This window comes from Rhinolophus ferrumequinum, chromosome 5 (assembly GCF_004115265.2).
Source record: "Rhinolophus ferrumequinum isolate MPI-CBG mRhiFer1 chromosome 5, mRhiFer1_v1.p, whole genome shotgun sequence".
NCBI classification, from domain to species: Eukaryota; Metazoa; Chordata; class Mammalia; order Chiroptera; family Rhinolophidae; genus Rhinolophus; species Rhinolophus ferrumequinum.
The window spans coordinates 86,338,466-86,361,760 of NC_046288.1; the positions used below are offsets into that span (position 1 = coordinate 86,338,466).

At 46.5% G+C, this 23,295-nt stretch overlaps 1 protein-coding gene across 7 annotated transcripts in view; it reads right to left on the reverse strand.

Moving 5' to 3' along the window:
* Window positions 1-23,295, reverse strand: part of GRK4 (G protein-coupled receptor kinase 4) — a 59,906-nt gene that overhangs the window by 9,100 nt on the left and 27,511 nt on the right. For 6 of the 7 annotated variants that reach the window (XM_033105785.1, XM_033105781.1, XM_033105784.1 and 3 more), the window contains 5 exons: window positions 20,344-20,436; window positions 19,337-19,400; window positions 17,724-17,864; window positions 15,548-15,738; window positions 6,366-6,403 (listed from right to left, as the gene is read on the reverse strand). In XM_033105785.1, the coding sequence (XP_032961676.1) occupies window positions 6,366-6,403; window positions 15,548-15,738; window positions 17,724-17,864; window positions 19,337-19,400; window positions 20,344-20,436 (527 nt within the window). The remainder of the gene's footprint in view (window positions 1-6,365; window positions 6,404-15,547; window positions 15,739-17,723; window positions 17,865-19,336; window positions 19,401-20,343; window positions 20,437-23,295) is intronic. The other variant, XM_033105783.1, reaches the window with a different exon arrangement.

Genomic DNA, 23,295 nt, shown 5'->3' on the forward strand with positions numbered 1-23,295 from the left:
GAAATCTAAAATACGCTTAACTTTTCCACACTTAGTGAAATATTATCCACTGCAGTCAGTTCCACTAATGGCAGGAAATAAGACTGATACCTGGCTACTGGTCGGGAAGCCCTTTAACCACAGAAAACCAGATGATAAGATACAAGCACTGGGCTTATTATTTTATTTTCATGTAACTACCAGATGCATAAATAAAACTATAATAAATACTACGTCAACCACAAAATAGCAAATAAACACTTTCTGTCAGAATACCAGTTGGCTTATATGCAGGGACAACAACAGACAAATAATACGGAGTTTTTCTCTAAAGAATAAATGGTAACAAAGTCAGGGAAATAAATAAAATTAAGGCAGTTCACTTAGAAAACTTTATTATGTGTTCATGCCTTAATATAAGAAGACTTAAACAGTTATTAAATTCCTTATGAAAACAACAAATTATAGAAAACATTCTTTTGGGAATCTAGAAAGATAAACCAGCCCTGGGACAGACACCCTGTTTAATTTATTTACCTCTGTATCCCCAGCTTTTAATATAGTACCTGGCATAGAGTAGGTACTCAATAAATGTTTGCTGAAGAAGTAAGTGACTCAACCGTAAATATCTGCTGAACACTGAAAATACAGACCATGCCCTTCAAGGCACTGCACTGGCTTGAATCAGTCCAGGAAAACGGACCTCTGGCTTGGGCTGCACCGCAGCATGAATCACGCTGTGCCCGGGGCACACCCACCGCGGGAGGCAGGAGGGCGGCAGGGTTAGAGCAGGTTCTGCAGCCGGGTTCTGTGGCCTGGGTTTCAGTTCCAGCTCTGCCATACTGACCACGTCTCGGTTTCCTCCTGTCACACAGCTTTTATGTATTTTGTGTTTAAGTCAAGTACGTAACTGCTGTGAAATTTTAAGTATCCCTATTTTCTTTTTAAAAAGAGATTTTTTGAAACTACGAAATGAGCAGTAGAGCTGCTGACAAACACTCTGCGTCTGAGAACACAGTGTCGGTGGGGCTGTGGGGAAGCGGGCCACTCACGCACTGGGGGTGGGGACACAGAGCAGCACAGACCCGCGAGAACAAGCTGGCAAAGTGCGCGTGGCTGTACGCTGCAGCCCAGCACCCCCTCTCCTGTGACTCTATCCCAGCATGTACTAGGAAAGAGGGAAATGACATGTCACAAGGCCATGCATGGCCACACTGACGGACGCAGAGGCCGGCACAGCTCCCTCCCAGTGCGGCCGGTACGTCTGCAGGCAGCGGGACTACGGAACCCAGCAGATCTCCACTTAGTTGGCGAGTGAGCTCTGTCACACAGTAAAAAAGCTACATGGAGAAAAATGCTGTGATTATGTTACTGTCATTAGGAACTAATACAGAAGGTGACAAAACAATGTATAGACTTTTTAAGAAAGGAAAAAATGTGTTAAAATTGTAATACTCAATATATACCGATAACAAAAGATGAACACAAGTCACGTTTGACTTTTGCACTTACAAGAGGTGCTCAAAGTAGTTATCATCAGTGTAATTTTCAGTTTTTTCCTTTCTTAAAATGTGTATGCACTTTTTGGCACCCTCTGTATTTTCAGCATTAGGACAAAAACACACAAACGTGAAATGGAGAAGTTAAATGAAAATTGGAACTATTGATATGAATCTATGATGAATAGTTTCTTTTTAAAAAAGAAAGAAAAAACAAGACAAATGTTTTCCCTGTTCACTGACAGGCCCAGGAAGAACCACCAACAGGGCAGCCACAGGCACCTCGGTGCCCACACTGCGGTCTCACAATGCCACTTGGCACTCAGAAGCCCAGGGCCCTTTGGAGAAACAGATCCCAGGTCGTAATCAGCACATGTGCAAGTTGGTCCTAGAACATTATCACAGCCCAAAACAAGGGATTTATCAGAGACGACCAGACACCCATGGGCCAAAGACGGGCCAAGCTCAACTTCAAAAAGAATAATGACTCCAATGCATTGAAACATAGCAACGTGTTAGAGTCCATGAGTTCAGAATGGTACCAAAACAGAGAAAAACAAAAACCTCATTGGTCATCTTGCAGAATGATAGAGAACTAACATGGTATTCTGAAAAGTGAAAATAAAGGGAAGTAGTATTCCAGTATTTCACCTGATTTTCCTGAACAAACAAATGTTGATGAAGCAAAGTTCTTTTTTATAAATGAATCCCAACAATAAGTGCAAAAGGAATGACAGAATTTGCGTATCATTTTACAATCCCGATGAAATGATGTCTCTCGACATTGACCATTAAGCCACTAAGTGAAAGGATGGTGAGAACTGAGCAATGGATAGCTCAGGCTGACGACATTCGCAACCACTATCCACCTGAACACCATAAAGAGACGCTCAGCCATCATACATCTCCTGATGAACTGTAACAGGACAAACGCACGAAGTCTGCCGACCCACAACCAAACCTGGACCTATGCCAGCCTCCAGACCTAACTACTGGCTTACAGGAAAAACAGCGGGGGAGAGGAACACATTCAATCCAGCCAAGTCCACAACCTGGAAATTCTACTGGACAAACGTCTGTGTACTAGCCTGCCGGGGCCGCCGTAACAAAGTGCCATAGAGCGGGGACTCAAACAACAGAAACTGACTTCCTCACAGTCCTGGAGGCGGAAGTCCAAGATCAAGGTGTTGGAAGGGTTGGCCTCTCCTTGGCACATCCGTAGGTGACAGCCCTCTCCCTGTGTCCTCATGTGGTCGTCCCTCTGCATGTCTGTGTCCTCGTCTCTTACAAGGAACCAGTCAGATTGAACAGGACCCACCCCAGTGACCTCGTTTCACCACATTCACCTCTTTAAAGATCCAGTCTCCAAACACAGGCACATTCTGGGGCCGGGAGTTAAGGCTTCAACATGTGAATTTGGGGGGGAACACAATTCTGCCGGTAATACTTGGTTTCACAAACAAATAACAAAAAGAAGCAAGGAAGAGGAACCTATGAAAGTTAAAAAAGACTCAACAAGAAAGATATCAACCAAATGGAATGTGGAGTTCACTGAAAAGCAAATACACAACTACAAAAACATGTATGACATAATTAAGATTTAAAGCCTATGGGATACTAGGTGATATTAAGGAATCATTAAATACTTTTGGGTATAATAATAGTATTGTCTTTATGTTAAAAAAATAGTATCCTAGGGTAAGGGGGATCAAATACATGGTGATGGAAGGAGAACTGACTCCGGGTGGTGAACACACAATGGGATTTATAGATGATGTAATACAGAATTGTACACCTGAAAGCTATGTAATTTTACTAACAATTGTCACCCCAATAAGTTAAAAAAAAACAATAGTATCCTTAGGATGGATGGATAGATAGATAGATAGACAGATAGATAGGCAAGATAGAAGAATATGAAGTATGGGATTTCCTTTACATCATTGTCAATAATAAAATGCTACTGGTTTTTACAAAAACGTACTATCCCACTTTTTAAAAATATATCTATTTCATAAAACTTAGGCCTCTTCTATAGAAAATATAAGCATGATACAGTTTTCTTTGTTACCTCAACCACCAGCTGAATTTCAAAAGTCAAGTCCCCCTTAATTTATAAGTTTGTAAAAATGAGTGTTGCCACATTGAGGATGGTCGAAGGGTGCATGCATCTCACAACCTGGAACAGGTGATATTCAGCTTTTCTTACCTAATTTCACCACAATAGTCAAGTTCTGCTTTACAGACAAAAGCAAACCTAACGAGTTGTCTAGAAGGGAAATGAAGAGGGACTGACACAGAGAATCACGACGCTGTATGTTCTAGGGCTTATTGGTGGCAATTAGTTCTTAGAAGTCTTAATTACATGACAGTTAGAACCTAAAATCAGTTGCATTTTTTAAAAAACTAAAGTAGAGCTAGGATTACTTTTTTTAAATTAAAAGGGTAGGAAGATAGGAAGGAAAGAGTAAAAGTCTCCTGAAATCAAGAAAAGCAAGGTTTTGTCGTTTTTTTTCCTATTCTTAACTGGAAGGTGAACGGGTCCATGGTGCGTAAAGGACAGTAACACAGTAAATACCCAGAATGCTGCTGGGCTCCTGCTTTGGGGCAGGACAGAGAAGGTCGTGGGGACCTATGCTGCTACTGACCACAACCAGAAGAGCCTAAAGATAATGACAGAAACAGAATAGAGCCCAGAATCAGATCCACACATATAAAGACACCTGATTTATGACAAATGTGGCACTCCAGAGAAACGGGGACTAGACGATCATTTCAATGAAGGGAGATGGGTCAACTGATTACCTGTTTAAAAAAAATGTATCTTAACCTCTACTTTACACCATAGAGAACAGGCAATTCCAGATGGATTATAGAAGTAAAAAGGAAAGATAAAACAATAATGTTTTTGAAAGAAAATTCAGGAACATTTTGCAGTATGGGAGTAGGCAAAGGTTTCTTAAGCAAAACACAAAAGGCACTAAACAAAATGGGAACTAATTCATACACTGGAATGTACTAAAATTAAGAATATCCTGGAACTTCCAACTAAGAAGACATAACTGATACAAAACTTGCCCTCCCACCACAACTAATTTAAATATGGTCAAAATACACTGCCATTGGGTCCACGGCAGCCGAGGCAGTGACTCCTGAGAGCGGGGCCCTGCGGTCTTCCTGGCCCATCCTGTCCCATCCTGGCATTGTACCTGGAGCGATTGTCAGACATGGCACAGGAAGGGGAACCTAGTAGAGCAGGCGGTCTCGCTATGTTAAGAACACAAGAGACTAGAGCCTGGGAAAGACAGGTCAGCTCAAAGTTACGGGGTAAAGTTCTGGAGAGGAGGGGCCCATGCAGAGAAAGAGCTACAAATATCTACAAGGAGTTTCCTCACGTCCACTTACAAAATGGACAAACAAAACACTTTTGAACAAGTAGCACACTCAAATGGGACTACAGTGAACAAGATTGTGATGCAATACCGAAAGAAATCAAAGGAGCCCAGATACACAAAAACTATATGCTACATTCATAAACTGACTCATTCGATGTCGTTAAGATGTCAGTTGTCCACAGGTTTTCTATAGATTCAACACGGTTCCAATCCGAATCCCAACTTGTGGTTTGTTCGGGTTTTTTTGCAGAAATTAAATAATATACAAAGAATACATGAAAAGGTATCAGCATCAGTGGAAAGTCTGCTCCCCCATGCTCTTTTCACTCTTATTAGTTTCTTATGACTCTCCCTTTATGTTTCTTTACATGTAGATAAGCCAATACAAATATACGTCATTTCCCCTTTTTTTTACACAAAAGGTAGCAGACTATACACTGTTCTGTATCTTACTTTTTTCTATTTATCAGGATATGTTGGACATTACTCCCCATTTCCACAGAGTACGTCCTCCCTTTGTTAAGCCGTTTTAACCCCTGCTCTGGGCAGCAGCAGAGCACAAAGAATGAACAATCACAGGGGATGCGGTAAAAAGAAGAAGAAAAAAAAATGAACCACAGGCTAGGAGCCAGAAGCCATGGACATGACCTTGGCAAGACACTTCCAAATCTTGGTATCACCTTCCACAGAATGAGAATCCATGAGCTTCCTCACAGTTTCCTTGAGTTTCACGCGTAAACTCGACAGTAGGCGGAAAGCACGTGGCGGAAAAACAAAAGGAGTCTGTGCTTGAAACTGCCGCACGGTGGCCGGCCTTCAGGATTCTGGCCTCAGCCCTGCGCTCTCCCTTGTCGGGGTGCTGCTGGCCTTGTATCATGCTCTCCACTAGATTTCCCAGACAGCCCCAAAACTCACCCAAAGAAAGTCCCCTCCCAACAGGACTCATTTGCGTACTTGTAATACACCAGCCAGAGGCCTGGCAGGCCTGGCAACAAGTCTCGCGTTCCCTGATGCAGGTGTCACCCAGCTCCCAAGGGGCCACTCCCATCCACTAGCACAGGGTCCCCACGGCCAGTGTAGGAGCCCACGGGGCCACCTGCGCTCCCGGCCCATGACATGTGCTCTGTAGAGGACAGCAGCATCAAGAGCGGCGCACCCATGTTTACAAGGGCAGGGAAACACATGCCTAAGGCATAAAGCGAGATGTGGGTCCACAGCAAGAAAGAGGAGAGAGAAAATGTTCTTCCTTTGACTTTCCTTTGACATGCTTCTAAAACTCAACTATTAACCAGAAATTGTGACCACCTGTGCTTCCCGTCTAAACACCGGGAATGACAATGGCCTACATTACACTTCTGAAGGAGCACCTACCAGTTTCTCTGTTTGCCATTGTTTCTATTCTGCATTAACTGGCTAAGTCCACAGCAACTTACTGTATCCAGGTCAGTGTCAACAAAGTCAGCACTTTAAATGTGAAAGTTCACTCACTTACCATGATCATCGAGGAGAATATTCTCAGGCTTTAAGTCTCTACAAAAGAAGAAACAACAACAAAATGCTCCATTATTCAGAAGTCGAGTCTGCGATCCCTCAGCACTCAGCAGAAATAAGCACAGGCGTCTCTATGCTGGGAGCAGTGGCCAGATGGCAGATAAAGCCATGTCTGTGGATCAAGTCAGGGGCCTTTCGTGTTGTCCCACGGCTGTGGTCAGGTGGAGAGACAGGAGTCAACCTGAGGGGTGCGCCTGATGACAGTGCACAGCGGGCCTTCCAGCACACTACCCACTTCCCCGAAGGCATTTCAGTGATGAGACGTGCAGCCCAGTGTCAGGAACAAGTCTCCAAATTCTCTTGCCATTAGCATCCTTTGCAAAATGACAACCGAACAGTCCCCACGTTAGAAGAACTCAGTTTGGGGGCCAGACAGACATGGATTCAAACCCTGGCTCCGCCCCTCATCAGCTGTGTGACCTTAATCTGTCTCCCCTTACTGTCTCCCCTGTAGAATGGCGTGACCGACACCCACGGCACCTCCAGCCACGCAGGGCGTGAGTGAGGCCAGCAGCAGAGACTGTATTGCAGTCCATTGTGAAGGCACAGGGATGCCACAAACTGCCAATGAGGGTAAATCACTGGGACTAAACGATCTGAAGTGTAGTATCTCAAGTTACTTTGTTTTTTCCCTTAAAAATTGTTTTTCAAAGGATTTATGTTTCACTCTGATTTTAAGTACAGTCCCATCTCCCTGAGCATCCGCCCAACCTGTGGTCACATCACCAGAACCCACAGAGGAGGGAGCTGAAGCCAGCCGAGCGCCGACACCCCTGCAACCAGGGGAAGGCAGAAGGAGGATGGGTCAGAAAAGCCCCAGAACAAGAGCCCGCAGCACACCCCCAGGCCGTCAGTGCAGAGCCTCCTCGGTCAGAAAGCAGACCCCCAGGAAGGGAGAGGTCACCCTGCCACTAGAAGCTCACGGAGATGTGACTACATGAGTGGAGACACCCACGTGCTGTCACTGGCCTCCGTGGGGAGACGGACGGTAGCGGAAGGGTGGGAACGGCGGCTTCTGGGTTGCATTTTCTGGCCACGTGCACATGCTCCTACATCTTGGGGTGGCATGATGAGGGTTTTTGTTTCTCCTTTTTTCTTTCTGTATTAAACAAAAACCCCAACCCTCACTGTCTAAGTGCGGGCCGGGACCACTGCGGAGGAGAATGTAAATCGTGGGCCCACCGGACCCCTGCTGACTCGAGCCTGAATTGCACCTGGTCTTCGCCCTCAAGTCACCAGGTCACGGAGCTGTCCCTCCAGCGCTACACCCAGCTGGCACAGTGCACTGCCGTGAGCTGGCTCTGAAGGGACGCACTGTATACAGCTCACAAAACACCAAGAGGAGTGATAATACCCATCAGCTAACCTACCGAATGCTCACTAGGCTAGGACTTGTGCTGCAACTGTCACAAAATCTCCACAGAGCACCAAAGGGGCCACGCGGAGGCTGAGTGACAAGCAGACACATCCCAAAGTCGCACTTGCTCCTGCCCCCACTCCCACCCCACGTACCATGTGTGTATCAGCACCCAAGGGTCACAGCTTCGGGCTACCAAGTGGTGACGTTTCTTGAACCTCCCCTCAGAAACAACTTCTCCAGGCTTTCATCAAAGTAATGGTTCTCTGGTACCATGTCCCAGGCTGGGCACAGGGTGCCTGCTGTGTGGAGGGCACTGGACACGGCCTCATCACTGTCAGGCCAGGTTTCCCCAACTGTCAGGTGAAGGGGTTCACTGGATGACCTTCTCAACTGCTTCTGGTCTGAGAAGAACTGACTGAATCTTAGGCCAGCAACACAAACACGACGGTCTGACGGAAGCTGGGGACAAAAGCGAGTCCGGGTGCCTCCTTACCCAGGACAAGCCCGCGCCCCATATTGTCCTGCTGACCTGGTGTAACATGGATGTGACGTGTGGTGCCCCCACTGTTGTAAGTCATCTCCTGGTCTGCCGGAAGCTCGTTTTGCTGGCTTCGTGCCTCTTCTCCTGATAAAAACCTACTTTCCCACCTAGATCCCATTTCCCAACCTGCTCCCGGGTCAGGAACTGTCACAAGATGGCAAACTGAAGATGATTTCTGGAGCCTGAGCCTCGAAGCACTCGCTGCCTGGCCCCAGCTCACGGCCCACTTGCTCCTCCTGTGTCCCTGCCCACGCCTGTCCCAGTGCCCTGCTCTTCTCTGATGCCCTGTGCTGCCCACGGGGTCCTGTACTGGGGAGTGAGGCAGGACGGGGGCAGAGAAAAGCATGGGCCAGCATGGCCACAGCTAAGGTTTCCACAGCTGGGGCTGAACTGGAACTGATACGGCTGAAATATAGAGAACATGGTCTGGAAAAGCAGCTCCACTCCAATCAAAAGCCCCCAGAGCATGTTCCTGGAGGGGGTGGGACGAGAAAATTGCTCCTCTGAGTTTTGCCCAAACCTTGACAGGCAAACCTGCTGTTCAGAGTCTGGACATCAGACAAGGACCTGCACGCGGGATTTCCGTTCCCAGGCCCTGCTTCACTCTGCCCAGAGCACCTTTCACAGTGACCGCTTAGAGCTGAGCAGAGAAAAGCCGTGACCTCCGCCCCCACCATCTGTAAGCCACAGGTGCTTCCAGTCTCTGCTCACCTGGAACAGACGGCAGTCCATCCTTCTCCTGGCTCAACAGCCCCCCCACTCCGCCCCTTCTAGGATCTGTTAGTAATAAATCTTGTGACTTTACTTCCTTTGTGTTGTGTACTAAAACTGCACCTTCCATCAAAATGGCCCAGGTGTTCTCATCCCCAAAGTGGGAGCTCAGATGCTGAGAGCACCTGCCCACCCCCGTGGGCCTCGTTCCCAGGTCATAATCTGCAGATTCTTAATTTAATATACCAGCTACAGCCCCCAACACAGGGGGAAGGGCAGGCCCAGGGAATAAAGGCAAAAGTCACTTTGCTTCACCCCCAAGTGTCCCCTTAAACATTCTTCAAGAACATATTCTCACTAGACTCAGGGCAGGACTCTGAGGTCCCAGTCAATCAGGGCCCGTCCAGAAAGGCTGACTTGCCCAAGAGAGCGACCAGGAAATGGCTTTGTTAGGTACTACGGTTTTTAGAGAACCATAAACTTCTAATCTAGAAGAATGTGGGTCATATACAGATTAATACTTCTTAGAAACACTGAAATCTGTCGTTCCTACTTTACATAAACTTCCATGTTTCAAAAGAATGGAAAACAGCGATTATCCTTTGAAGCACTTCTCGTAAATGGTAATTATACCTCACTTCCGTGCCCACTTGCACATTGCTCTTCTACCCTCGGGTGCAAGCTTCCCGAGGACAGTGACCTCAAAACTGGATGTGTCCCCTAAAGTGTTCTAGCACGCAGCATGTACACATCTGGGGTTCAATACAGATTTCTGGATGAATGAATAAATCTTGCCGCTACTGCTAAATCTCATGAGAGAACGATAATCTATACTGTCCAATGGCCTGTATGACCCAGTTCACTACTGAAGGAATTAGAAGTCTGAGCGTCCCCTCACCATATTCTCCTGCACACCAACCCCCTCTCCTTCATACAGTGGGGAAGGTGCCATTTGCTTTTCGATCCACAATTCATTCATTACAGAGAGATCCAAGGCACAGCTAAACATCCATTTCCCAACTATAGCATTCCAGACGGGTGGAAATTTCATGATTCACAACTTGTTTAATTAAAAAAGAGTCAAGTTTCTTGGGAAATGTAATAATCCGACAAAGTTGCCAAGGAAAGGTTCAGGTTCCGCCCCCTTGGAAAAAGAGCGAGGCATGAAAGACAGATTGCAAGACCTGGCTGGCCCATCATTCACACACCAGGGAGGTGACAGGAGACAGTGTCTCATATGTAAATAGATGTGGTATCTCACAGACCACGGGAGGATGAAATGACAACATATGCCAAGTGCTCAGAAATGACACGTGTTCTATAAATAAATATTAGCAACTATTTTCAGCACAGCTAGCAGCATTTTTGTGATTCATGTCATAGTGGGCGGTTTTCTTTCAACGCAGTGACACATGGGAACAAAGCCAGGGGCACGCACAGTGCAGTGTGCTCCTCGGTGCAGAGGTTGCCGTGTCTAACCACACGTGGGCATCCGGTCACGGTGGATTCGTGACCTCAGCAGCTCAGCAGCCTCCAGGGACATGCTGTTTGCAGAAGACTTGAGCCACAGACATTACCCAGAACACGCCTGCTCCTCCTGAAGCAGCAGACTGCATCCTTCCTCTTCCAGGAGAGCGGGAGGCGGGAGCTCAGACTTTCCGTAATTTTACATCTTAAAAACCCACTAAACGCAAACACACTGCCAGCCAAAGAACAGATAGAGAGCCAGGCCACCCCATCACCCCTTCGTTTTAGAGATCTTGGTTGACTTGTGGGGTCACTTGCTTTTTCTCTTCCTACGCTTTAAATTCCCCTCTTACATTTAAAATTTACCAATAAAGAGTGAGCCAAAAAGTGGAAACAATTGAAAATGTCCATCAACTGGCAAATGGGTAAACAAAACGTGGTCCATCCAGACAATGGACTATCACTCCACCATAAAAAGAGGGAGGTGCTGGTAAATGCTAAAACATGGATGAACCTCAAAAACATTATGCTAGTGGACAAAAGCCAGATGCAAAAGGCCACATACCACATGATCCCATTTATGTGTAATGTGCAAAAAAAGTACATCTATAGAGACAGAAAACTGGGGTCCCACTTGCCCAGTGTGAGCTCCTCTTTAAAGGTACATGATAGAAGACGACACACGTGGCTACTGGCACAGTTTGGAAGCTGACCTTTGGGAACATGACAGACAGGGGTCACTGGGTCAAGGCCACCATGGGCATTGTCAGCCCCTCCCCCATTTATTATCTGTTTTATATTTTTCTATTGTTTCTGAAATTGCTAGAAAATGCAATGAAATTAAAAACTATTTTTTTAATTGTGAAAAGATTTCCTCTATCTAGTTAATGAACATATCCATTACCTATTTATGTTATTTTTTTGGTGAGAACACTTAAGTTCTACTCTTGGCAAATTTCAATTATAAGACTATAGTCAATTTCAATTATATCAGCCACAGTCAGCATGTTATACCTGAGATCCTCAGACCTTATTCATCTTACAGCTGAAAGTTTGTACCCTTTGGCCAACCTTTCCCCATTTCCTCCACCCCCTAGCCCCTGGTACTCACTTCTGTACGCTGTTTCTATGAGTTTGACATTTTTTTAGATCCCACATATAAGTGATATCACATAGTATTTGCCTTTCTGTGTCTGATGCTCTCGAGGTCCATCCATGCTGTTGCAAATGGCAAGACAGCCTTCATTCTCATGGCTGAGCAATAGCCAAGACTGTGTGTGCAAATGTACACTCCCCTCTTCTTTATCCAGTCATCCGCCGACAGACACTTAGGTTATTCCATGTCTTGCTCTTGTGAATCATGCTGCAGTGAATGTGGGGGTGCAGACATCTCTTCAACATCCTGTGCGTATTTCCCTTAGACGTACACCCAAAAGTAGACTGCTGAGTCGCATGGTAGCTCTATTTTTAATTTTTTGAGGAAACGCCCTACTGTTTTCCGTAGCGGTAAAACTGAAAACATTTTTAAAAGCCAAATCTTTAAAATTTTCATAGTTTTTAGCCACATCCACGTGCATACATATTGTACGTTGTTATAAAAAATAACTCTGGTAATTTAGAAGAAATTACACTATCAAAACAATAGAAAGCAAAATACAGCATCCCCAGAGAGGCTGCAGACAGGGAAGAATGTTGATTTCCTAGCAAGCCAGGACCTCCCTGAGGCTGCAGGTTGGTCTGGGGAAAGCTTTTACATGAAAAGAAAATACCGTGCAGAAACCCAAGTGCCACTTACAAGGAACTGGTTATTCCCGGGTGTCAGGATGCAGGACAGTGGAGTTGGAGGACTCATGGCGCCTGATCCCAGCTAAGAGCACTTAGGTTCATCTGATTTTACAGAGACTATGTTCCTAAGTTAATTTTTAAAAGACATTCAAAACCCCAAAGGCAACAGTTTCCTTTTGGACTTTTGCATAATGAACAGGCAATTGAAATGTCATGTAGGAGTTTCAGAGTGAAAGCACTTGGCTGGCCTTTAAATGTGCACGCATCTGCATGCGTGCGTACGTACACACACACACGTGTGCATGTTTTATTACTGTTGTTTTGTTTTCATTGAAAAAGGTTGAACTTCCTGAATAAGTGGTGGTTTTACACTGAAAAGTATGATACTTTTCTTCCCTCAAGATTCTCTCCCCACACATACACTTTACTTCATTCACTTGCTTTTTGTCACTGAGTATTTCAGACAAAGCCAGTTATAGGTAGAGGTAGGTACCTAAGGGAATGACAACCTACCAGAACCTAAAACCACAGCCTGTGGCACTGACAGCATGCACGTCCCCATTGGGTGAGAGCCCGCTTCCTGGGCCTCCCGCTGTCCGCTGCCTTAAGTGCTGCTTGGGCAGCCGCCCGGCCCAGGAGTGCTCCTGAGTCTCCTTTGTGATCTGTCGCCATGTTGTGTCAGGCAGTTACCTGAACAAACAGCACAGGACTGCAGAGGACCCTAGGCTGCGATGGCTCTACTAACTTCTTAACCTGTTCTCCAAATAACATGCAAAAAGGCATGGGGCCTGGCTGGCAACAGAAAGCCAACTCGTGCTTGCTCCTTCCTTCTGCTCCTTGCTCCCTGCCCCAGGGTACAACACAATGCATAGCTCCCCAGGAAGAACCACCTCTCCCTCTGCTCAGATCTTAGCCATCTTTCCAAGCTGCAACCAAAGTTCCAGCTCCTCCAGGAAGCCTTCCGTGACCAGGCCTGGGCCCAATTTAAAGCACTAATCCTGGAAGGAATTCTGGGAGCCCATGATGTTTAACTGCTCTTGGAATGCAGATACCCCTTTGCTAGACTCCTGACCGCATAGCACCGGGTGGCCAGCTCCACTCTGCAGGCACTCTGGAGGCAGCTCCATGTGGGGAGTGGGGGGGGGGGCAGCCCCAGGGCTCTCAGTTCCACCTGGTGACATCCGTCCCCTAAGGACTGCTTAAAGCCCCTCCTGAATGCCTCCTCCCTCTGACCTTGAACTGCTGAAACAGTAAAGCATTTTTATTTGTATCATCTCTCTACAAAAAGGAAGATTATCTTTCTGGCACCTGGTCTGATAAAACTTAAGTGGCAATCTCTGAAAACAAGAAAGAGGACACAAAACTTTTCCTTTGAAAAATGCGAGTGGTGCTTTAACAGGTCCTTAGAGTAAAGGAGATGCACCTTTCGAGGCTGAAAGCCATGGGTGACCCATTCAGCAAACACCTAGTGGGTGCCTCCTGGTGGCAGGTGTTGTGGACATGGGAGGGACGGGGCAGACGTGGTCCAGCCCCCACTGCGTGCAGGCCGACCCAAACCTTTAGCTGCTCAGCCGCAGGGCGAGTGGGAGCCCGCCGTGAAAGGACGGGCAAATAAGACTCTTCCCACCGATCCAGTCATACACCGGAACACCAGGAGCAACCAGAGGGGGCTTAACTGTGCTTCACTGTAAGAAGCTGTCATTTCCTCCAGGACGGAAACAGGAATCAAAGCTCTCACAGGTTTGTCCCACATGTCAGTGTCACCCGTCTCTCCCTGTAAATGTGGTGACAAAGCATTCTCCATTCAGACAACCACCTCTGTCTCTAGAGCAGGGGTGTCCAAACTTTTTTCACCAAGGGCCATCTGCGGTAAAATACACAAACAGCCGGGCCACTCACTCGAGGTGAAGTACGTATTGCCTCACCTGGTTTATTTAAGTAAACTAAATATATTTTTGGAATTTGCTGCGGGCCAATTAAAAATGGATTGCGGGCCGCAGTTGGCCCGCGGGCCACAGTTTGGACACCCCTGTGCTAGAGGAATCGTTCCCAGGACAGAATGCACCCCTTGCTCAACTCAAAGTGGGGCCATGTCAGCCCCATGGTGAAGCCTGGAACCTGGACCTCAAGAGACTCGTAACAAGGCTGTGGGCCACGTGAGACAAAGAGAAGTCGGAGGTCATCAGAATAGGGATGGATGAGCTAACGGCCTCCTGAGAAGCTCCCAGGCCGGCGTGACCAGCCCTAGGGTGGGACAACACGAGCGCTGTGCGAGTGCCGAGGGGCAGCACGCCTCCGTGCCGTCAGGGCGGGGCATTGCCATGCCCACTCGGGGACAATGAGGAGGAGCGTTTCAGAGGGAAGGAAGAGGGGCAGCGAGGAAAGGCATCAACTGAGGAACCGCATGTGCAAAGGGGTAAAGGGATGAGGGCGCCAGAGGTACTGGGAGCCACAAATACACGCACATGACAAGAAGAGAGGGTGCCCACCTGGAGAGTGGCAGGACACGGGCTGGAGGTCAGGGGGGCATGGCATTACACAGGGCCCCACACTGGGGACGACGTGACAGCATCAGACCTGCACTACAGAAAGCCACTGCTGTCAGTCTCACGGAGGAGGGAGTAGGCAAGACTGGCGATAGGGAGACCAGGTCCTATAGGTCGGCCTGCGAAAGACATGAACTAAGCCAGCGACCCTAGAGATAAAGAGGGAAATATTCTGGAGCGATTTGGTGGCCCACTGGATGGGGAGGATGAGGGCAAGGGACACACAGCCCCCTGGGCATTTCAGGACAAAGGGCACGGCTGGCGACGTCTGGAGGAAGTGGCCTGCGGGCAGCGGTAGGTGAGCACGAGGTGAATGAAGAGAACGGGGCCCCAGGAGCCGGCACCCAGAGCGCAGTGGGGGCCGCTTCCATTCCAACTTAATACTCCGATCACACTGAACTAGTTCTAACTATGAAATTAACTTTCTTCACTACATTTAAGATGCAAAAATATTAAAATAAAATGTTCAGACATTTAATTGTTATGCTGTCCTTGGAGGCGAAATGTCTAAAAATCTCCGATGGGTCCTCAAGCTTACGTGAGTAGCACTGCCCATATGTGCTCCACTTAACGAACAAAACTACTTATTAGAGAGGGAAAAGGACTGAGAGGAAAAGCAAGGCCCATCCGACCGGCCACAGCGCCGGCACTGAGCGAGCGGGCAGCCCGGGCCCCCAGCCAGCCTCTCCGGGCCCAGGAGACACGGCTCTTACCTGTACACAATGCGCTCCCTCTGCAAATCCTCCAGGCCGCAGCACAGCTCGGCAGCATAGAATACAGCTCTGCGCTCGTCCAGGCCGGGGCTGCCCAGGCTGTGGATGTGGAACTTCAGGTCGCCTCCGTTCATGATGGTCAGTACCAGGCACAGGGCGTCCCTGGTCTCGTAGGTGTAGCACAGACTCACCTAGAGGACACAGACAAGACACGGCCCCGTTGCTCGCTCGCTCACTCGCCGGCGGGCTTGTGACGGGACGCACACCGGACACCCTGCACCTGCCTCAGGACCCGGTGCCCCGCGCCACGGGCTCTGGGACCTGTGCCTGTGGAGGCTCTCACGGCAGCTCTACTGACGGACAGACTGACGACGCCTAAGCGGGCAGGTGGCAACACTTCACAGACACTTGGGACCATGACTCCTCAGAGCCACGCTCTCATCACCGTCATCATCACCAGGCGTGGGTACTCCGCGCTCCCCGGACACCGCATAGCGAGTGGAGCGCTCCCGCCAGTGGCAGCCCTCCCCGCCCCCCTACCTGCTGTCAGTCAATACCATCAGGCTAAGCGTCTTCTCCTGGGTCCGCATGTGCACTCCTCCTACACGCAAACACGGGGGACCCTTCACCAACTTTTCACACACTTATTATCCATCGGGAACCTCTTTTACCAAGTAAGTGCCTGTTCAACTTTTGTGTCTACTTTCCTACTGATTTGTACACATACACACACACACCCCGCTGGGAGTTTGGACTGCACTTAATTCATTTAGTCTACACATCACTTTGCGGAAGAGCTGACATGCTCACAGCCCTGTCTTCCAACCCATAACATGGTTCCCTCTATTTGCTTAGGTTTGTCACATCTTACTGTGTTTCCACTTCTCAGTGTAGAAGTCTTAAACATTTTCATTCAACAGTTGATTTTCGCCTCAACTGTAATGTTTCTAGATGTTATCATAACTGATATCAATTAAAAATTCTCCTTTTCTATTTGTCTGTGGCTGGCGTGTGTTTAGCAACTTGGACCATCTACACACAACCATGCTGTGGGTCAGGCCAGCAGTGGGAAGAGGAGCGGATGAGCATGACCCAGGTACAGGTCAGGACCCGCTGACCAATCGTAAGCAGGAGAAGAAAACAGAATGAAGGGGAAGGAAAGTACTTCTAGGTTCCTTGGCAGCAGCCAAGAATATAGAAACCCAAACATTTCATTTAAATAAGCTATTACTATTTACGTCCCTTTCACAAAGCTAGATTGTGGATTTCTGTGTTTCAAGGTAGTTACACAAATATGTGTAAAGCAACTCCAAGATGAGCCCATTTTATCAAAGATGTCCAGGTAGCACACGTCAGCCTGACATACTACACACATAAACTATCGCTATTCAATGTAGATGATGGCTGTCCACTCTTGGGGAACGTCTGTCCCCCAGCACAAAGCAGCTGGCCTCAGAACTGAGAAATAAATGACTTGGCAGAAGTTATCGAACATGACAAATCATCCTACATACTATCTTTCACTCTCTACCTTCACCTAGACCTTCATACTGCAGTAGATGCTACAGGAAATGTGTAGTTAGCTGGCGAGAAGCTGGGTTTGGAGGTGAAAAGCACATGTTAACGCAAGGCCTACGGCCTAGAACGGGTCTTGAACTCATCCCAGACCCCAGACCATCCATCTTTACCCGCAACAGTCAAGGTGGGATCTGAGGCTTCATTCGATTGGGCTATGCTAACTGAGGGCCAAGTCAGAAAGAGGACGAAGACGGAAACAGACTGCAGGCTAGAGAAGCGTCTTCAGCTGGTGGTCAGAGGGTCCCCACCAGCCAGAGTGCTCAGCTGGAGGCTGACAGCGAACTGAGGAGAAGCTCTGGCTGCCACCAACGAGGGCAAAGGGCACCTGGCAGCAACGCCACGCGTGTGGGTGTGGTAGAACGCAAAGGGTTTGTCAGAAATCACAGGTTCAGGCAAGATCGCCGCTGTTTTGTTTGTGTCCAGTAAAAACCAAGAAAAAAAGAGGGCGGTTACTGAAACAAAGCTGTGCCTGGCACATATCCCTGAAAGGTGGCACGCACCGCCCATAGCTGGCCTGAAGGGGAGCGTGGCAGCCGTCGGCTGAGCAAATTGCTACTCGTGAAGCCACCACAGGGAGAACAAACAGGGACATACTTACTACAAATCTACTGTGCACTTTTTCTAGGAGTCTTTTCTCATTTAGAGCCATAGCTTCACTTTTCCTCTTCTTTATTCTCTTTTTTTCTAGCTTTTTACAGGCATACATTTTCCCTGTAGCTCTCACTTGACAGGCACAAACCTAGTTTTAAAAAAGAAAAAAAAAGGTTTACATATACCTAACACTTCTTAGGCTACATGGAGAAAACGGTGTCCTTCACAACAACCCCTCTGGGAAAGAGCAGCAGACTCGGACAAGCCAAGGCCACTCCAATCGCGGACACTTCGGAGTTTCTGAGGCAGCTCTTTCTTCCCCTAGCTTTCTCAGCTATGAAAGGAGCTGGGACGATCCAGAGACTGCACTGTGCTTAATAAACTCTGAGACAGTGGACAAATGGAACTTGTTCATACTGACCATGGTGCATCTGTTTAATCTAAATATATCTCCCCATGTCTTTTTCCTTTTTGGAAAAAGACAAGAACAAACTTTTGGAAACTAGAGTCATGATTTTTTTTTTAAAGTTCAAGAATATAAGGAAACATATTTCATAGCATTCGTAGACTTTCATACATTTACTCTACTTAAAGTAATATTTATATATTATTTAAATTTAGATAATGAAAATTTCCACACACATAGAAAGGGTCACAGTGAGTACTTGGCTGGGTTACGCCAAACATTCTAAAGGTCCCCAGAGCATGCCTGGGGCACAACATGCTCCCTGTCCTCAAGCCATGGCCACGGGGACCGATTTCTTAGCCCGCCAAACAGCACCCATACGGCAGATCTCCCGTAGTGTGTTACCTCTTGGGTCAGCACTCCAGCTCATGGGAAGGGTGAGCCTTCACTTGGAATTGGGGAGCATGTGTGGTACAAACACACGCAGGCAGGGTCACTTCTTGTGACCACACATCCAGTTTCAGTTCCCCTCTGGTTCTCCATCTCTGGGTACTCACTACTGCTGGAGCTGTCTATGACCACTCTAGATAATTCCCGAGGCAGTTAATATCCCTTTAAATCGCCGAAACAGAAGCGCGAGAGTCTGTCCACCTACCACAGGGGTCTTTATCTAGGAGGGCGTCATATTTAAAGGCCATCTCTCATGAATTTGCCAGTAGTTTCCTCAGGATTTTCCCAAATTTAATAGATTTCCTAACACCTTTGGAGGTAGGTGTGAGGGCCATATTTGTCCAAAATGAGCTGAGCTAAATAAGCATATTTAATAAGGTACTCTGTACTACACGAACTTGAAGACTAGTTGTAAATCATGGAAATACAGTAACAGAAATTCCACAGTATAAAAACAGAATAATCTTTTCTATCAGGACAAACTGACTAAGCTTGAACATTAAATAGGTGAAAACGTTCTTTAAGAAATATGCAGTCAAAGGTAAAATCACAAAGATGTGAATTTTTTTTCTAGATCTCCTAATGTTTTGAAAGCTTGTAGCAAAGTACCTTTTGCTCCCAGTTCAATGCTAATTCTCCTGGTTGGCTAAAACGATTCCCCAAACACACAGTAAGGAAACGAACGTGCTGGGAAGACGTCTTTCAATTACCTCGCTGCCTACGGCTCTACAGGTACTGCTCAGGAGTGGCCCCACAGCACTTACCTCTCCAAATCCGCCTTTTCCTAGAACTCTGTAGTGTCTGAATGTTTTCTTTGTTACTGGTTGCCTAATTAAAAAAAGAAAAGTTTCAGGTCTCACATCACATTGTTACTTTAAAACAGAAAAGCCTAGCTTTTGTCCTAGCCTTATTCATGGACCCACACAGGTCAAGGGGAGAGCCAGGCCCACGGCGCCGGCGCTCAGGGACCGTGGCTCCCTCTAGTGGACAGCTCTCAGCTGCACTAAGAGAAAGGAGCCCACAGAACAGCTAAGATTGAGTGAAAATTCTTAAGACAGGTGCAGAACGGTCCAGTTACCTTTACTAACGAAAGACACATGTGCAGCTGACCCACAGTGAGGCACTTTATGTCTCTGAGGCGCACCTCTTAGGCCTGTCAGAAAGCTCCTGAGGAAAAGGACGTATCTACATATCTACAGCGCTCTGTCCTTTGAAAAAAGGACCTCACAGGAGACTACCCAACATGTCAAAAACACATGTATGAACTAGATCTGAAAATCTGATCAATCAATAATAATTGTAATAACAACAACACTACTGATGGCAGCTGACACGGCTGAGCATCTCACACATTTCTCAGGTGACCCTCCAGTCCACGAGAGTGGATTGTAAGTACCTCTATTTTATGAACAAGGACCTGAAGCTCATAAAGGTTGTTGCTTGCCTGAGGCCACACAGTTAGCACCAGGCGAGTGGAGGCTGAGACCACGAAGACGCAAACACTGTATTGGATTATGTTTCTGTGAATCTAGGATATGTTTTATTTCCTAACTACTGCACCAACGGGGCTGACCGCCATTTTAAAAAAAAAGAACAGAGTCAACTGAATGAGAATAAACTGAATAATACACATTAATAATTTCTGTACAAAAATACCAAATACAACAAAAGATTGCCAATAGTTTTTTGACAGACGGAAAAGTATACATCACTCGGTATGTATGATGAGAAGTTACTACTTGTTCTCATTGAACTTTAAGTTAGAACATACCTTTCCAGCCATTTCCACTGTAAAAATCGAGAAAAATATGGGCTTTCTTGGTATTCTTCAAATGGTTCTCCACTTAAGTAGCTATGGACAACTCTAGAAAAAGATTTTATGCATTTATATACCTGTGTTGCATTACAATATGAAAACAATTGTGTGTTAGTTAGTGCACTAATGAGCACCTAATATGGCAAAGTCAACCATACACAATTCAAAATATAGTCAACCATACACGATTCAAAATAATGAATTTTGCATTGTGGAAAATAACGAATTTTCCACAATGGTTTCTAATACTATCAGTGAAAATATGAAGGCAAGAATTCAAAAGAAATGCAGTCAATTTAACCCTCCCAAAGTCAGAGGTTCTTTTTATGTATATGAACATCAGAGAAATAATTACTTGCTAAAAAGAATCAACCAGTAAAAAGACAACAGTTTGAAGTGTATTCAAAGTATGTGTATGCCCTTGCACACGTGTGCACAGGGATGTATATTTCAGGAGGGAATGTAAACATTTTATAAATAAAATTGGAATGTCTAAATGATAACAGTAATAAGGTAGAAAATGTTAATATGTGACACAATCTTTTTTTGACACTGAAAAGAAAGCACCTAATAAATTATTCTACGCTATACATTTCTTAAAGCAATTTTATGCAATTAGCCATGCCTCTTAGGTTTTATTTATTCATAATTTTATTATAGAAGTAATGAAATGCCTCCTTGGGGGCGTAGCTAAGGGACAGCTCATTAGTTAATAAACATCTACTGAGTAGACGCAAGCACTGTGCTGGATGCTGGAGGAAAAACGTGTTCTGAGGATCCCTGAAGATTCCAACACCCTCCCGGGAATATTCAATAATGAAACTATTTACAGTAATAGCAAGGCCTTATGTGTCTTTTAAAACCTCATTCTCACAGAGCGTTTCCCAGAGGTCATGAGACGGGGGACAACATCACTGCTTTGACAGTGGAATGTTTGTGTCTTATTTTTTTAAAACATAACCCACATAAACTAAAGCTCTTTGGGTCAATCATTTTTAAGAGTATACCAGGGTCCTGAGAGAAAAGGTTTGAAACCGCTGCTACATTCGATCTTAGAACTTAACGCACTGTTCTGGGGGCTACTCGACCAGCTCATCTCCTAGCGGAGGGAGAGGAGGGCCTTGGGGGGCCCCTTGCTCGTGTCAGCATGTAGGCAGCTCAATTCCAAACGCTTCTGAACCAGTTAAAGGATTCTGATACCATTGTCTTGGTTAAATCATCTTTACATATAAAGGTATTTAAGTATTTCCATGAGAAGGACGACACAAATACCAACTTATCCTATCAAATTTTATATTTCATAGTCTATATATATTCACAAAGTTAATGCCCACCATCAGCTTACCAGTGCTTCTCAATATCACTTCCTAGTACTCCTGACCTGAAAACAACAGACGCCTTACCACTGCTCCAGGCTGGGAAACTAACCTACTGCACACACTGTGCAAACATTCTGACACGTAGAACTGCCTCAGTTCAATGCTGGTTTTCAACACGCTCACCTGGGAGGTGCTGACGTGCAGGGAAAACCACAGGTGGCAAGAAAGGACCGCTCCTGCCCATCCAGCACCAGGATTCCAGGACCCAAATGAGAACACAAGGCTTTGGGGAAATAGAGGTTGTAACAATACAGAAACGAGCAGGATAACACAAGACACGGAAACTCCTCGTTTCTTCACAGTATTATGCTGAAGTCCCCATTAGGCAGGCCTGGCACAGTCGATGGCAAACAGAGACACTTAATAAAGAGACACTAGAGAGTGAACAGTCATCAGCCAAATGAACTAATCAAAACAGATAGATGCCTGAGTATCAGAGCTTATTTAAACATTGGTAACTTTAAGTTCCTATCTTGAAATTCATGCACAGAGAAGAAGGCAGAATTTCTGATTAGTGCAATACAGTCATGTACATCAGCCCATATTTTCAACACAGGACAGAATTTTAAAAAGTTGCTTAATCAGAGAGTTAAAAATGCATCCAAATCAGGGGTGGCCAATTAGCTCAGTTGGTTAGAGCATGGTGCTGGTAGCACCAAGGTTGCCGGTTTGATCCCCACATGGGCCACTGTGAGCTGCGCCCTCCTTAAAAAAAAAAGGGCACACAAATCTAGCAACAGATACATCAATAAAAAATCATAAGGCTAGAATGGGGGAGCACACAGTAACTATAAAAGAGAAAAGATGCTCTTAGGGGTGAAAGGCCAGATTACGAAAACACAAGGTGCAATTACTAGGTAAGTTAAATGACATCAACTGCTAGAAACTGGAATTCCGAGCCACAAGGAAAACTACAGCCCAGTGACAAGAGGCACAGGCCTGTGAGACCCCATCACTCGGGAGCGGGACCGGTCCTGGCAATCAGTGATTCCTCCCACTGGGTGTGACTGAACAAAGGATCTTGAGATGGGGGCAATCCTGGATTCTTCAGAGGGGCCCTGAATACAATCACCAGTGTCCGTATGAGAGCGCGGCAGAGGGACATGTGGACACACACCGAGCAAGAAAAGGCTACATAAAGACAGAAGCAGGGACGGTTGGAAGATGCTACTCTCCTGGCTCTGAAGATGGAAGAAGGGGCCCTGAGCCAAAGAATGCAGCTCTGGAAGCTGGAAAGGCAGGAAACGGATTCTCCCCTAGAGCGTCAAGGGGAGCAGAGTCCCGCTGACACCGTGGTTTCTGCCAATGACACAACATTCAGACTTCTGACCTCCAGAACTGTAAGAGAAGAAACGTGTGTTCCTTTAGACCACGTTTGTGGCCATCTGTTACAGCAGCCGACAGGAAACTAATACAGATTTCTCTGCCATCCACTGGGTCATAAGTTCCCTGAGGGTGACGGGCCGAGTCATTGTTGCTTATCGCTTCATTCCCAGACCCCAGATCAACGACAGGCACGTGGTAGGTG